This window comes from Polypterus senegalus, chromosome 8 (genome assembly GCF_016835505.1).
Source record: "Polypterus senegalus isolate Bchr_013 chromosome 8, ASM1683550v1, whole genome shotgun sequence".
Lineage (NCBI taxonomy): Eukaryota > Metazoa > Chordata > Cladistia > Polypteriformes > Polypteridae > Polypterus > Polypterus senegalus.
Window position 1 is genome coordinate 158,900,168 of NC_053161.1, and position 16,497 is coordinate 158,916,664.

Below are 16,497 nucleotides of genomic sequence, written 5' to 3' on the forward strand. Positions count from 1 at the left end.
CGTGGGGGCGGAGTTTCGTGTGACATCATCACGCCTCCCACGTAATCACGCAGTACATAGAAAACCAGGAAGACCTCAAAAAAGCGCTCAAGAAAACATGCATTATATAATTGAGAAGGCAGCGAAACAATAAGAAGCGAGCGAGTGACATATAATACCATATTAATGAGTGCTGCTACTTCGGAAACAAAGCACGATGTAAACCTACACTTTAAATTAAGTTCATAGACAGGCTGCCGCTGGCGTTTGTAATTTAGTGCCTGCCCATATAAGGCCGTCCGTCAGCGCAATCCAATAGCAAACTGCCACGGGTAAATATTCACGGGTGAAGGACTGTGCTTATGGAGAGGAAGATGAGATGGTCAGGGTGGTGTTTGACACAAACTCAGCTAAACTGCGAGAGAAAGTTTTAAGTGCCAGGACTAAGGTAACATTCAATACAGCCATGGACATAGCAGGAGATGGCACCAGCACAGCTGGGAACCTTCGATGCAAGTACACCGAGCGGCTCACGTGAACTGACTCAGTGCACAGATAAAAAGCAACAGTTCCAAAGAGCGCTGAACAAAACCAATTACACAATTGAAAAGGCAGCAAAAATTTGAAGCGCCTGATAAGCATATTCATAAATGCAGCTACTGTGGAAACAAAGCACACGGTGGAAAAACTCAATGTCCCGCTAAAGGAAGACAGTGTAAAAACCCGTGCATGCAGTGTGTCAGGTCTCAGATAAAGAAGAAGACGAGCTGTTTATTGATGCAGTAAGAAACGAATCGATGAATGAAACCTGTCATCTTTACAACGATTGACAAACACGGAATGTAACTTGAACACAACACATCCTACAAATACTAACCTGATTGAAAGAAATAATGATAATCAAATCCTTGATGACAGCAACACTCAGTAACACTCACAAACAAATACTGTATATTGACAGTCATGTTACGTTATTTTAAAATGTTCCCTTTTCTTTTCTACCTTTTTAACACACTACTTCTCCGCTATGATACGCTGGTATATATATATATGTATATATATATATCCCGCTCTACATACTCGAATAATGGATACTTTATTCGGCATCAATGATTGTTTTGGTAAAGCCATACTCAGTGTATTCATTAGATGAACGGTAAAAAAGTAAGAGCGAGGAGAGGATGACTCATTGAGGCATGCAGGCAGTAGTGCGCGTCAACTCTATCTGAATTGCGCGATCACATTTGAAAAAATATATCTTTTCAAGTTCTATTTAGTCCATATGTGTCAAACTCAAGGGCCGCGGGCCACATCCGCCCGGCGTAATTATATCCGCCCGAGATCATTTTATATACTGTATTATTGTTATTAAAGCCCGGTACATGAAGCGCTGGTAACACAATAAACTACAGATCCCATAATGCAGCGCTACAGCTGCCTTGCCGAACACTTACCGCTTACTAGAGTTATTGCGCACTGAGTTTGCACGGCGCTTTGGTGACTTTGAAGAACAAAAAAAGTCCGTCTACATGTGGCTCGAACCTTGTGCATGTTTGGTAGCACATATCTGTGTGAGAAGCTCTTCTCAGTGATAAAGACTAACAAAACAGCACACAGGAGTCGCCTCACTGATGAGCACCTGCAATCCATCCTGAGAATCTCCACAACACAGAACCTCACATCAAACAGAAACGAACTTGTGGCCAAAAAAAGATGCCAGGCGTCCAGCTCTAAAATGACATATGAGCAAAGACAACTGAATGATTTGATTTGTTATTGCACGTAAGAGCGGGAGTCAACGTTTTAACAAACAGCGTATTGCACTGATACGAAATAGCTGTGTGTGTATATATGTAGATATGTATATGTATGTATATGTGTGTATATATGTAGATATATATGTATGTATATATGTGTATATGTATAGATATGTATATATATATATATGTTTATGTGTGTGTGTGTAAATATATATATATATATATATATATATATATATATATATATATATATATATATATATATATATGACAACAACACTCATCACTCACAACAGTGACAAAACAATTACATTGACAATCAGGTTACGTTATTTTCAAAATGTTTCCTTTTCTTTTCATTGCTTCTTTAACACACTACTTCTCCGCTGCGAAGCGCGGGTATTTTGCTAGTAATATAATATAATAGACAATACTTTCTATTTTGCAGGCAGCTCTCAGGTTATGGCAGAGACAATGCATGCCTTATAATTTCCAGTTAGTGCATGCCTTTTCTAGCTCCATGAGGTATTTTATCATTAAAACGGTTGGGTCTTTAAGCATAAGGACATCATACTCCACATACCTGTGGTTCAAATGTTAGTGTAAATCATTTGTATTTTGCATACAGCATAGTGGTATTTTTTCACTTTAATTTTAATACATTTGAAATTTTTCTGTAAAATTAGTAATAAAGATTTATGCCTTTTTGTAACTTCCAATTAGACATTATTCCACAACATGTGCAAGATCCAACACAACACAAAATATTCTTGTGGCCCAGCAAAATCTATTTTTTTTTAAATCCATCTGTAGTAATTTGTCTGATTCTGCCTTTTTACTTAGTTTGGTATCTTCAGCAAACTTGACGAGTTTGTTATTCATATTCCTATCCAGATTGTTTATATATTTTAAAAAGAGCAGCATCCCCAGCCCAGATCCCTAAAAGCACCACTTTTAATGTCAACTAAATTGGAAGAAGTAACATGCCACATTTTAATCTAATGTGTATCCCCCTCACACTGCGCCTAAAGCTCACACGTCTTTTAGTCACTAGCTTCTCTTCTGTGATCTTATGAAAAGCCTTCTGAAAATCACAATAAATACTATCACATGCAACTCTCTGATTGTATCCTTCTTTTGCTTCCTCATAATTTCCAGCATATTACTTAAACATGATCTCCTTGTCTAAAGCTATATTGACTGTTCTATTATAGAGTTGTTCTTGCCATGTATTACTCAATCTTTTCTGTAATAATTGCTTTCATTAATTGTTACACTTACTGGAATCTGCTCAATAACTTCCATTTTTTTTGTATACTGATACAACATTTCCAAGTTTCTGTAGCAATCTTCCCCTTGTGATGATGTTTGTTTAACCTGTGTAGGATAAATCTGGTCCTGGCAGGTTGTTTTGACTTCATCCTTTCCAATCTATGCAACAATTCTCTCTCTGTCTCTACAATTTCCAAATCACTAATGACCTCCTAAATAGTTAAGTAACTAATAGGAGGTTACTGATTTATTCACATGTGGAAACTTTGTAAAAACAGGAAAATGAATGATGGATAAGACAGAAAAAATCAGAATGCCAAACAGGCTAAGGTCAAAATCATGTGTCACCAAAATTCCAAAGACCACAAATCAAAGTCTTAAAACAAACAAAAATTACTAATACTCTGATTCAAATGAAAAACTACTTGCATGCAAGTCATTTAGAGTTTATTCAGAAAAAAGGAAACAAAAAAGAAGAAGACATCATCATCTGTTATATGTGTAATGTCGTAATGTTACACGTCACATTTCTGGTGACTAAATGACAACAGAAGAAGAGACAACACCAGATTGTAAATTCACTAGGATAAGGGAAAATGTCATTAAGGAGAGTACTCATGAGGTCTTTTATGCATCCCCATCAATAAAGAGTGCAGTATGAACTGGGACTTAACCTCTTTCCTGTGAAGTAAACTGAACAGAAGTTAACAGGGTGGGATACTCAAATATTGTGTCACATTAATGACATCACATCCTGCAGTGTGAGGAAAGGACTTATTAGAAGATCTTATAAGTAAAGAAAACAGTTGAGAGAATCTAACAAAACTTCCTTGAAATTAAAACTAAGCTCATGCAGGATTTAAACTCGCCTGACTTCTAAGTGACTAAGTACTCACTTAGAGGATCTGTGCAAAGGTTTTTTTAAAAACCTGATAGGATCTAATTAATAACATTTTAGAATAAGTATTTAAATTGAGGAAGAGTATTCTCTTCCGCATTTTTATTCTATTTATTTACTTACTTATCTTTTCTGCTATTAAAGTTTCACTATGTTGGCCTAGTTCTCTTTCTCATGGGTGGGGGTTGACTTGATTTGAACCTAGTTTTGTAAAATTTAAATTGGTTGTATAGAATGCTGTTTCATTTCAATAAATTCAATAAAATGTTAAAATAAATAAATAAATGAATAAATAAATAAATAAACAAACTCACCTGGCTTGTTCACAGAAAATGAGACCTGGCAGTAGTCTCCTAATGCCTTCTGCAGTGAGATGAGATTGTGACAATATAAGCTCCTGAAGTTCACCACAGCAGCTGATGACAGAGCCCAGCACAGCACAGTCCAGAGGTGATACAGTTGATTCACTAAAGTCCATCTTTAAATCTGTTCCAATGGCGTCTCTGATTAGTTTGTTATTCTGGGTCTCATACAGCCACTGACACACTCGTAGTGCTTCATTTTTATCTTGGCCCCGTAGCGCTGCGTTCAGCTTTCTGCTTCGCCCATTCCAGAATGCTCTTGGCTGTCTTTATCTCAAACTTCCCCAGAATTCCATCCAGTGTTTTAAACACAGAATACCTAGCGAGTCCTGCCAGGAATCGAATGAAGATCTCAAATCGGCCATCTTCACAGGAGTCCAGTTTCACAAGCATCTCCTTATTGCCCTCTGATGGATCAAGGTAAAAGTAGCAGGCTGCCATGAATTCCTGCAGGGTGAGGTGGAAGAACGTGTATGTTGTGTACTCCAGAGTGCTTTCTCGCTGCAGGATTTCTTTGAGAAACCCAGAAAGAAATGGAGTGGACAGGACTGGACGGAGGCCAAAGGTAAACATCTCAAACTTGTCATAAAATACAAGAACCTTGTTAGCTACCCCATAATAAGCCATCTTTCCAAGTTTAACAAGAATCCCTTGTTGGTCATCCGCTTCCCGCTTGTGATTGGTGAGGATATTTTTAAGGAACAGCACAAAGAGCTCAGTTACAGTTCTGGGAGCAGCTCCTCGCTTTTCTTCAGGTGTCATGAAGTGGCTTTTCAGCACAGAACAGATAATCCAACAATACGAAGGATTGAAACACATGGTGTACAGGATGGCATTCTCTTCCACATACTGAAAAGCTTCAGTGCCTAAAGCTGAGTCACCAAAGAACTTCTTAAAGTACATCAGCCTTTGTTCGGGGAAGAAACCCAGGATCTCTGCATATCGATCAACTCTCTCCATGTCTAAGGACTCCAGAGCTGTTGGCCTGGTTGTGATCAGGATAGAACAGCCCTTCAGTAACTTTCCACACACCAAACTGACGAGAAGGGTGTGAACAGGAACATAGTCATCGAGTTTTGTACACAGACGTGTTTGATTAAAGTCCAGTTTGTGTTTATATTCATCTAGGCCATCAAGTATAAAGAGGAGCGATTCAGGTTTCTGCAGGATGTTTATCAGTCTTGGGTCATTAAGATATTTATAATGTCTCACAATGAGCCTGGTCAGAGGCATTTGTGGCTCATTCTCTGTATCTAAAAGATTTAGATCCCTGAATTTAAATAGGAACACAAATGCAAATCTGTGGTACTGGATGCCTCTGGCCCAGTCAAACATGATTTTCTGAACCATGGTGGTCTTCCCAATTCCAGCCACTCCACTGACCACTACAACATGAGGAGAAGTCTCACTTCCAGGACTCCTTCTGAAAAGTTGCTCTGTCCAGATTCGCTCACATTTCTCCTTTGTTCGCTTCTCCACTAGCTCTGCATGAGTCTGCCCAGTCTTCAGAAGTTCATGCTGAGTTTCATTGTAGGTTCTTTTGTACTGATTAATAACCATCAGCTCTGTGTACCGAGTCTCAAAAACAACAGATCTGGTGCATGGATCTCCAGGAGATGTCTGATTCTCCAGTGTTTCTGTTGATTCAGACACAGCACCTCTGTGTGTCTCATGGAGGCCTGAAAATTACAATGGGAACAGGTGAGTAGCACACAATTGGAGGAGCTGCTAATCTGGGACATGAGAGAAATGGGTTACCTTTAATGTGAGTCTTAATTGAAAGGGGCTGGAGACTGGCCTGAATCTCTTGCAAGAGAAATGGACCTAGAGAGACAGGAATAGAGACAGAAGACACAATCACAGGAGCAAGGGAGGAGATTATCACAAATATTAAACTTGAAAGGGGACAATTAGATGGCAATTTCATGCTTGTTCCACCTCCAGCAGTTTAATTTTTACAAGTATCACCATTTGTTAATTTGCAAATTCTTAAATGTTGAACTCTTACTAGGCAAAACTAACATTGACATTTCTTCACACACCCCATATTGCATTTAAGAATTTCTAGAATGGATTTAAGATATTAAGGTTTTAGGGGCACAGCAAATGTTTTTAATTAGTTATTTTTTAATGTAAGAACTAGTAGAAAAATCATGTAAATTTCCATAATATTTCTATAATTTACAGAAATGACACAGTTACATATGAATTCAGATCATTAAAAGGAGAAAATTTACATATATATATTCACATATGCATTTTTTTATGATGAGTAGAAAATAATATGGTAGCAGTGTCTAGAATGTTAACTTCTATTCCAAGTACCTCACATATTGTGTCTTTCTTCGCTTGCTTAAGCATAGACTTCCATCATGCAGTGGACTTAGGAAGTATTCAGACTCCTTCAGTTTCTGCCCACATTATTGTGTTGTAGATTTAATTTTAAATGGGCAAATTGCCATTTTTACCCATCAATCTACACTCAAAAACCCATAATGACAATGATTTGCAAACTTCTTAAAAATCAAAAACTGAAATCTCATATTTATATAAGTATTCAGACCCTGAATTCAGTACCTTATAGAAGCCCTGTGGTAGCGATTACTGCTTTGAGTCTTCTTGGGTAAGTTTCTACAAGTTTTGCACAACTGCATTTAATCAGTTTATCCCATTGCTCTTCACAGATTTTGGCAAACTCCACTGGAACTGGAAAGTGTTGACAAAATGTAATCTTTAGAGCTCCGCACAGATTTTAATGGGGTTTAAGTCACACAGTTAGAGATCTGTCCTGAAGCCAGTCTAGCATTGTCATAGCTGTATGCTTTGGGTCATTGTCATGATGAAAGGTGAACTGTCACTCCAGTCTGAGGTTGCATCCACTCCAGGGCAGATTTTCTTCAAAGACCTTTCTGTATCTAGCTGCAATTGTCATTCTTCAATTCTGGGCAGCATCCCTGTCCTTGCTGATTAGAAGCATTCCACTATAGTAGGATGCTGTCACCACCCAGGTTTACCAAACATATGGCATTAGGCAAGTGATAAGCAGTGCTTGGTCTTTGCCAGGCATAGTACTTGTAGTGCTGCCCAAAAAGTTCAATTTTAATCAGACCAGAGAATAATTTCCCTAATGTGTTCAGTATCTTTGAAACTGTCATGTGCTTTTTACTCAAGAGCGGCTTCTGTCTAGCCCCTCTACCATAAACTACTGATTGACGGAGTATTTAAGTTTGGTCAGACAACCAAATCAAGGAAGAATCCTGGTGGTTTCAAATTTCTTCCATTTCACAATGACTGAGGCCACTATTTTCCAGTATATTTCTATACACTGGTTTATGCATCACAATAGTTTGATCGCAGAGATCTGCAGAAAGTTCCTTGGACTGTGTGGCTTCATTTTTGTCCTGACATGCAGTGTGACTAGCATTACCTTATATTTGAGGTGAGACACAAAACTAACCGGATTGGTAAAAATATATATATATATATATATATTTATTGATGAATTACAGCATTTTAAACATTGTCACGTTCTATATATTCCCCCTCCCGATCTCTACACCGCTCCATACGTATCTTCCATCAGTTGAAACAGTGCTGGAAGTCTTCTACTTGAGGCTCTTCAACAGACTTGCTATTTTTGTCTATACTTCATCCACTGAAAAAAATTGTGTTCCCTTAGGTCACTTTTGATTTTCAGGAACAAGTAAAAATCACACGGAGCTAAATTGGGAATTTGGAGGATGATCGAGTACAGGAATGTTTTTGTCAGTCAAAAACTGCTTGAGGGAAAAAGAGAAAATTTGCGAGAAATTTGATGTTTATTCGCTTTTTGAATTTTTCACCCAACATTATCAGGGCAACTAGTGTAGCGATTGTTATGCAAATACTGACTGGGCTATTCACAGGATATACCTACCCAGTCAGCAGTTTCAGAGGGCATGTAGGAGGGGATATAGTTCTATGATTCACGCCCAGCCGACCTCTAGACGGTTTTCCAGGAAAGCCCCAAGACCAGTCCAGTTATTTTTGTGTCTCACCTTGTACACAGGTATGTATCTTTCTAAACAATGTCCAATCAATTGAATTTACCACAGATTGACCTTCAAGCAAGTTCTAGACACATCTCAATTAGAAATAAGGCAAACAGGATGAACCTGACCACAATCTGGAGTGTCATAGCAATGATTTCTTTTTAAAACAAATTAGCAAAATTTTCTGAAACCATGTTTTCACTTTGTCATTATGGGCTATTGAATTTAAACCCTCCATCCATCCATCCATCCGTCCTCTTCTGCTTATCCGAGATTGGGTCGCGGGGGCAGCAGCTTAAGCAGAGAGGCGCAGACTTCCCTCTCCCCGGCCACTTCTTCCAGCTCTTCCGGAGAATCCCAATGCTCCCAGGCCAGCCGGAGACATAGTCCCTCCAGCGTGTCCTGGGTCTTCCCCGGGCCTCCTCCCGTTGGACGTGCCCGAACACCTCACCAGGGAGGCGTCCAGGAGGCATCCTGATCAGATGCCCGAGCCACCTCATCTGACTCCTCTCGATGCGGAGGAGCAGCGACTCTACTCTGAGCCCCTCCCGGATGACTGAACTTCTCACCCTATCTTTAAGGGAAAGCCCAGACACCCTGCGGAGGAAACTCATTTCAGCCGCTTGTATTCGCGATCTCGTTCTTTCTTTAGCTCATGACCATAGGTGAGGGTAGGAACGTAGATCGACTGGTAAATTGAGAGCTTTGCCTTACGGCTCAGCTCCTTTTCACCACGACAGACCGATGCAGAGCCCGCATCACTGCGGATGCCGCACCGATCCGCCTGTTGATCTCACGCTCCATTTTTCCCTCACTCGTGAACAAGACCCCGAGATACTTGAACTCCTCCACTTGGGGCAGGATCTCTCCCCCAACCCTGAGAGGGCACTCCACCCTTTTCCTGCTGAGGACCATGCTCTTGGATTTGGAGGTGCTGATTCTCATCCCAGCCGCTTCACACTCAGCTGCAACCGATCCAGAGAGAGCTGAAGATCACGGCCTGATGAAGCAAACAGGACAACATCATCTGCAAAAGCAGTGACCCAATCCTGAGTCCACCAAACCGACCCCTTCAACACCCTGGTTGCGCTTAGAAATTCTGTCCATAAAAGTTATGAACAGAATCGGTGACAAAGGGCAGCCCTGGCGGAGTCCAACTCTCACTGGAAACGGGCTCGACTTACTGCCGCAATGCGGACCAAGCTCTGACACCGTTGTACAGAGACCGAACAGCTCTTATCAGGGGTCCGTACCCCATACTCCCGAGCACCCCCACAGGATTCCCGAGGGACACGGTCAATGCCTTTCCAAGTCCACAAAACACATGTAGACCGGTCGGGCAAACTCCCATGCACCCTCCAGGACTCTGCTAAGGGTGAAGAGCTGGTCCACTGTTCGCGACCAGGATAAAACCACACTGTTCCTCCTGAATCCGAGGTTGACTATCCGACGGACCCTCCTCTCCAGAACCCCGAATAGACTTTTCCAGGGAGGCTGAGGAGTGTGATCCCTCTATAGTTGGAACACACCCTCCGTCCCCTTTTAAAGAGGGGACCACCACCCCGGTCTGCCAATCCAGAGGCACTGTCCCGATGTCCATGCGATGTTGCAGAGACGTGTCAACCAAGACAGTCCTACAACATCCAGAGCCTTAAGGAACTCCGGCGATCTCATCCACCCCGGGCCCTGCCACCAAGGAGTTTTTGACCACCTCGGTGACTTCAGTCCCAGAGATGGGAGAGCCCACCTCAGAGTCCCCAGGCTCTGCTTCCTCATTGGAAGGCATGTTAGTGGGATTGAGGAGGTCTTCGAAGTACTCCTCCCACCGACCCACAACGCCCCAAGTCGAGGTCAGCAGCGCACCATCCCCACCATATACGGTGTTGACACTGCACTGCTTCCCTCCTGAGACGCCGGACGGTGGACCAGAATCTCCTCGGCCGTCCAAAGTCGCTCTCCATGGCCTCCAAACTCCTCCCATGCCCGAAGTTTTGCCTCAGCAACAACCGAAGCCGCTTCGCTTGGCCTGCCGGTACCTATCAGCTGCCTCCAGAGACCCACAGGACAAAAAGTCCTATAGGACTTCTTCAGCTTGACGGCATCCTCACCGCCGTGTCCACCAACGGGTTCGGGATTGCCGCCACGACAGGCACCACCACCTTGCGGCCACAGCTCCGTCAGCCGCCTCAACAATAGAGGCACGGAACATGGCCCATTCGACTCAATGTCCCCACCTCCCTCGGGACGGGTTGAAGTTCTGCCGGAGGTGGGAGTTGAAGCTACTTCTGACAGGGGACTCTGCCAGCCGCTCCCAGCAGACCCTCACAACACGCTTGGGCCTACCAGGTCTGACCGCATCTTCCCCACCATCGAAGCCAACTCACCACCAGGTGGTGATCAGTTGACAGCTCCGCCCTCTCTTCACCCGAAAGTGTCCAAGACATATGGCCGCAAGTCCGGCGACACCACCACAAAGTCGATCATCGACCTGAGGCCTAGGGTGTCCTGGTGCCAAGTGCACATATGAACACCCTTATGCTTGAACATGGTGTTCGTTATGGACAATCCGTGACGAGCACAGAAGTCCAATAACAAAACACCGCCGGGTTCAGATCGGGGGGGCCATTCCTCCCAATCACGCACTTCCAGGTCTAACTGTCATTGCCCACGTGAGCATTGAAGTATCCCAGCAAAACGAGGGAATCCCCAGAAGGTATGCCCTCTAGCACCCCCTCCAGAGACTCCAAAAAGGGTGGATACTCCAAACTGCTGTTCGGTGCATACGCACAAACAACAGTCAGGACCCTTCCCCCCACCCGAAGGCGGAGGGAGGCCACCCTCTCGCCCACCGGGTAAACCCCAATGCACAGGCTCCAGTCGGGGCAATAAGTATGCCCACACCTGCTCGGCGCCTCACCAGGGGCAACTCCAGAGTGGTAGAGAGTCCAGCCCCTCTCAAGGAGATTGGTTCCAGAGTCCAAGCTGTGCGTCGAGGTGAGTCCGACTATATCTAGCCGGAACCTATCGACCTCAAGCACTAGCTCAGGCTCCTTCCCTTCAGAGAGGTGACATTCCACGCCCCAAGAGCCAGTTTCTGTAGCCGAGGATCAGACCGCCAAGGTCCCGCCTCGCCACCACCCAACTCACACTGCACCCGACCTCCTTGGCCCCTCCCATAGGTGGTGAGCCCATGGGGAGGAGGACCGACATTACCTCTTCAGGCTGTGCCCGGCTGAGCCCCATGGGTGCAGGCCCGGCCACCAGGCTTTAGCCATCGAGCCCCACCTCCAGGCCTGGCTCCAGAGCGGGCCCCGGTGACCCGCGTCCGGCAAGGGAAAACATCATCCAAGGTTTTTATTCTTCATCAGAGGTTTGTTGAACCGCTCTTTGTCTAATCCCTCACCTAGGACCAGTTTTACCAGGAGCATAAAGCCCCGGACAGCATAGCTCCTAGGATCATTGGGACATGCAAACCCCTCCATTGCGTGTCCCAATAAATGTAAACCGATGGGAAAAATAGCAAAATAATTAATTTACAATTAATTCTACTGTATAAGACAATAAAATGTGCAGAAATTGAAGGGGTCTAAATACTTTCTGAATCCACTATGTGTGTATGTACTATACATATGAGGGTGAGTAAAAAATTATTAACACCCCAGTTATTTTAAAATTATGTTGGCAGCAAATGTTACATAAAATCATTTGTAACTGTGGTGCAAGAAATAATGGCTGCCCCACTTGTGACTTACATGAAAGAAGAGCAACATGCAGTGATTCATTTTTTATGGTCTGAGGGTGTGCCTGGTGCTGATTTTTATTGAAGACTTTTTGCACAGTATGAAGAAAGCGTTTTGTCACGAATAAGTGTATATGAATTGATAGAGAAGTTCAAGGAAGGTCACACAAGTGTCAGCCATGAAGAAGGAGCTGGATGCCCGTCCATGTCTACGCTGATGACAACATCGAGAGTGCACATGAAATGATTCTGTTGAACAGATCAATGACAGTTGATAAAGTGGCAAATCATTTGCAAATCAGCCATGGTTCTGCCTATGAAATAATCCACAACACACTTGGGTTTCAAAAAGTTTGTGTGAGATGGGTACCGAAGCAACTCACAGAAGAGGACAAACAGAACTGTTTGGATATCTGCAAACAAAATTTGGACCTATGAGAATGAAGATTCCCATCTGATGAAGAGGTGAAGACAGTGGTGCATTCATGGCCCGCAACTCAGCCTAAAACTGTTTTTAATGAAGGAATATGAATGCTTGTTGACAGATGGGCAAAGTGTATTGAAAAGCAGGGAGATTATGTCAAAAAATTATGCATTTCTCTTTTCTGAAAGTTGATTAAAATAAATTCTACAGCCAGAGTGTGGATAATTTTTGACTCACCCTTTTGTATATATATATTATAAAAAAAAAATCCAGGAAAGGAAAAGCAGGGCAACGATACGCGATCTTCTCAGAAGTTCTCAGAAGACATTTAAAAGACCATAAACATGAGACTTGGTGCCAAGAGATTGTCCCAGGGCCGTGGAACATAAGATTCTTGCAAGACACGCCCTACTTACAAAAGATATCATATAACAGCACACCCATCAAAAAACACTCGTCGTGTAAAAGCACGTAGCACACACAGACCCTGTGCTCTCAGCACATATAAAGCATATAAGGACAATACGGAGAATAGAGACCCAAAGGCGTTGAAGAGAAAAAAAAAGGCAGATAAAAGATTATGAAAGCAGTGGAATTCGGAAGGCACAAACAAACGATGGCACGATTCACATGCAGAGAAAGGTAAAGAATATGAAAGCAGTAAAATTAGAAAGTATTGTAGCATCCCAGCCAGGTTGAGGCCTTTTTGGTTTTAAGTGACTGTTCGGTCCGGGAGGAGGGAGTACAGCATGGAAGACTGATATTGGGGTATTGATTGATGCGGTAATGGGGGGCGAGACCCGGGGGATGGGGGGTTGGAGAGGGTGCCAGAAAGTTGTGTTGGGATTAGGAAATCTGCAATTGTTCAAGTAAAACTTTTGTGACGCTTTATTATGTCAGTCGCTACAGTATCAAAGAAAAGATAGAAAAGATTGCATTATCGCAAACAAAAGGTGATTAATCATCAGAACCAGGTGTAATTGAAAAAATAGCAGGACAAATTGAGGTCAGAAATAAAAGGCAGACAGTAGACAACAAAGACTTTTCCCATTCACATCATTCAATGCACAAAATGCGGATTTAAATAATGAAGGACCATACACTATGAGAATCTACGGTCCTGAGACAGTTAAAGCAACGACAACTTTAATTTCAAAGAATACACAATTCGGTCAGGTGTATATTTATGATCACGGAGAAGAGAAGCAAATTTTAACAGGCAAAAAGAAAGGTAATGTAGTATATATTCCGCGAATAACATTACACACCAAAGGAGATCTTGATATGCCATTCGTATTAAAATGTTCACAGTTTACCATGAGAATAGCTTTTGCTATGACGATCAATAATTCACAGGGACAAACATTACAAAAAGTTGGATTATTTATTAGAGAAACAGAAACAATATTCACTCACGGGCAGTTATACGTTGTGTTGTCACAATGTGTCTTCAAAAAATATTGTTTTTAATGAAGCATTAAAGTAAAAGTGCAAATAATGAAATTGAAACAATTCCAAAGAAAAAGAAAAATTAAATTGTATATCCGATTAACCAAACACAGGGGTTGGTGAGCGAAGCCCCCTAGTACTACTTAAAATATAAAGGGAAGACTTAATCAATCAACACATTCTAACAGCAAGTTAGTTCAGTTAAGGGATAGCAATCACTTACACTTCCTAACTGGACAGACTGAAATCCTTGAAGTTTCACTAACAAAGGGCTGGTTTACTGTATACTTCATGCTCAGAATGTGTATGCATACGCATCATGGCTGCCATGCATTCCCAGCATTCATCTGACGTGTCCTCTGAGCAAGTTCTCAGAAATTAATGCGACACATGTGAGATTTGCAGTACCAGCAATAAGTCGGTGGGGCTCAGTGTGATGAAGTTGGAATATGACGTCAGAGTCTCTGTTTACTATCTTCATGTGACAGAAAGCCGCTTTGAGGATCCTCCGGGATCGATGTTTGATGAATGGTTCGATGTGGTGAAGCAAAACACCGACATACAGATGCATTTGTGGTGCTTTTATGTTCAAGAGTCGCATATTCCCGATCGTAATGACATGATACATTTTAAAAGTCTCACATACCATCTTATGAACCGTCTATTTTTTTTTTGCACCTTCACAACAGCATCAGAATGTATAGCAGTATATTTCAGCCGCAGAGAAACAAATTAAGGACACAGTGAAAATGTCTATTTTGTGATTAAAGTGGAAATTTTGGTTTTAATCTTGAAATATTCACTTTAATCTCGTAGTTTATTCTATCATTAAAGTAGACCATGGTGAATGTCATCTTAAAACTGACCCAGTTGTTAATCACTACATGCTTCTGGGGCTTCCTCCTGCATTGAGAGCAGCAATCGCCACACACAGAACACATAAAATTTATGATATTCCAGTTCTCTGCACATTTAGAATCCTCACATTTATACTTGATATCACTTTTTACAAATACAGATGTTACATTTTACAGATAAGTCATTAACTTCATTTAAATAATGAACACTATTAATAATTTCACATGTTGGGGGAGGCATGGTATCTCACAGGGAGTAATGTCCCTGGTGTCCCCTGCCTGGAGTTTGCATGTTTTCTTGGTGGGTTTCTACATTGTGCTCCGGTTTCCTTCCAAAGACATGAAGGTGTGGGGATTTGGTGACGCTAAAATGTGACGCTAGTGTATGTGAGTGCTTGTGTTCACCTTGCGATGAGCTGATGACCCATCCATGGATTTTAATTCTTTCTCGTGCCCAATGCTTGCAGGAACAGGCAAATCCAAGGACTGATGTATGTAATCATTAAACATTCCTTTTAGAGATGTTGCGGCAGGGTGTCCTCAGAATTTAATGGGTATTTCAGGCAATTCACAACACAGCGAAGCCAAACAATATCTCACACTACCACCTGGTGAAATCTTCCAGATTTATGTAAAGTAGTATGCAATGGAACACGTGTCACATCGTGTGAATTATAAACTGGTCCTTAGTGTTAGACTGTGATGATTAAGTGTTCCCTTAATTTTTTTGAACATATATATATATATATATATATATATATATATATATATATATATATATATATATATATATATATATATATATATTGTCACAGATGACCGGGAACACTGCACGGCCGGGACGCCTCGATAGTCCCCGAGTTGGGCAAACCTTCTCCTCGGCCATGAGAGAGCAGCCGCCTGGGTATATTTGGGGGCCAAATGGACAGAATACTTATTTGGAGAGAACGTGGCCACCGCCAGGGGGCGCTCGGACAAGTAGAGAAGCCGGGATGGCAGCACTTCTGCCACACCAGGAAGTGCTGCCAGAAGTAATTCCAAGGTCACCCGGAGTGCTTCCAGGTGCTTTCCTGACACTTCCGCCACACCAAGAAATGACGTCAAGGGGAGCACCTGGGGCTCATCTGGGTCATAATAAAAGGGGAAGCCTCTCTCCAGTAGACAAGCTAGAGTTGGGAGGAAGGAGACAAAGCTTGTGAGGAGGGACAGGAGGTCAAGAAAGAGAAAGAAGAAGAAGAAGAAGATCATAAAGGAAGAGAGTTGGTGCGTGAAGACATGCAAGAATAAGTGCTAAGAATAAAAATAAAAGAAGTGTGTTTTGGACATTCTGGTGTCAGTCTATCTGTGTCTGGGGGTACGCTTTCCAATATATATATATATATATATATATATATATATATATATATATTATATATATATATTGTCACACATGTGCGATTAGGAGGCAGTCAGAGAGCCTAAAGGTGAGTGAAACATTGCGAGATAAGGGGTTGTCACGTGGTGCTTACCTGAACTCTTTTTGCCAACAGAAACCAAGACGGGAAATAGTAAATCAACTTTCGGGTTTTCAAGATGGCCGCGATGACGTCACTTCCGGCCATCCCTGATGACATCACTTCCGGCCAACCCTGATGACGTCCCATTCTGTTAAAGCTTCCAGACTGCCAACCACTTCCTGTCACATGTTTTATCATTGAGATATAAACACCATTTTGTCTGAATCATT

At 42.2% G+C, this 16,497-nt stretch overlaps 1 protein-coding gene across 1 annotated transcript in view; it reads right to left on the minus strand.

Moving 5' to 3' along the window:
- Positions 1-16,497, minus strand: part of LOC120533237 (NACHT, LRR and PYD domains-containing protein 3-like) — a 59,719-nt gene that overhangs the window by 12,959 nt on the left and 30,263 nt on the right. Inside the window, 3 exon segments of the mRNA XM_039760018.1 lie at positions 4,224-4,478; positions 4,480-5,950; positions 6,030-6,095. Coding sequence (XP_039615952.1) covers positions 4,224-4,478; positions 4,480-5,950; positions 6,030-6,095 — 1,792 coding nt within the window.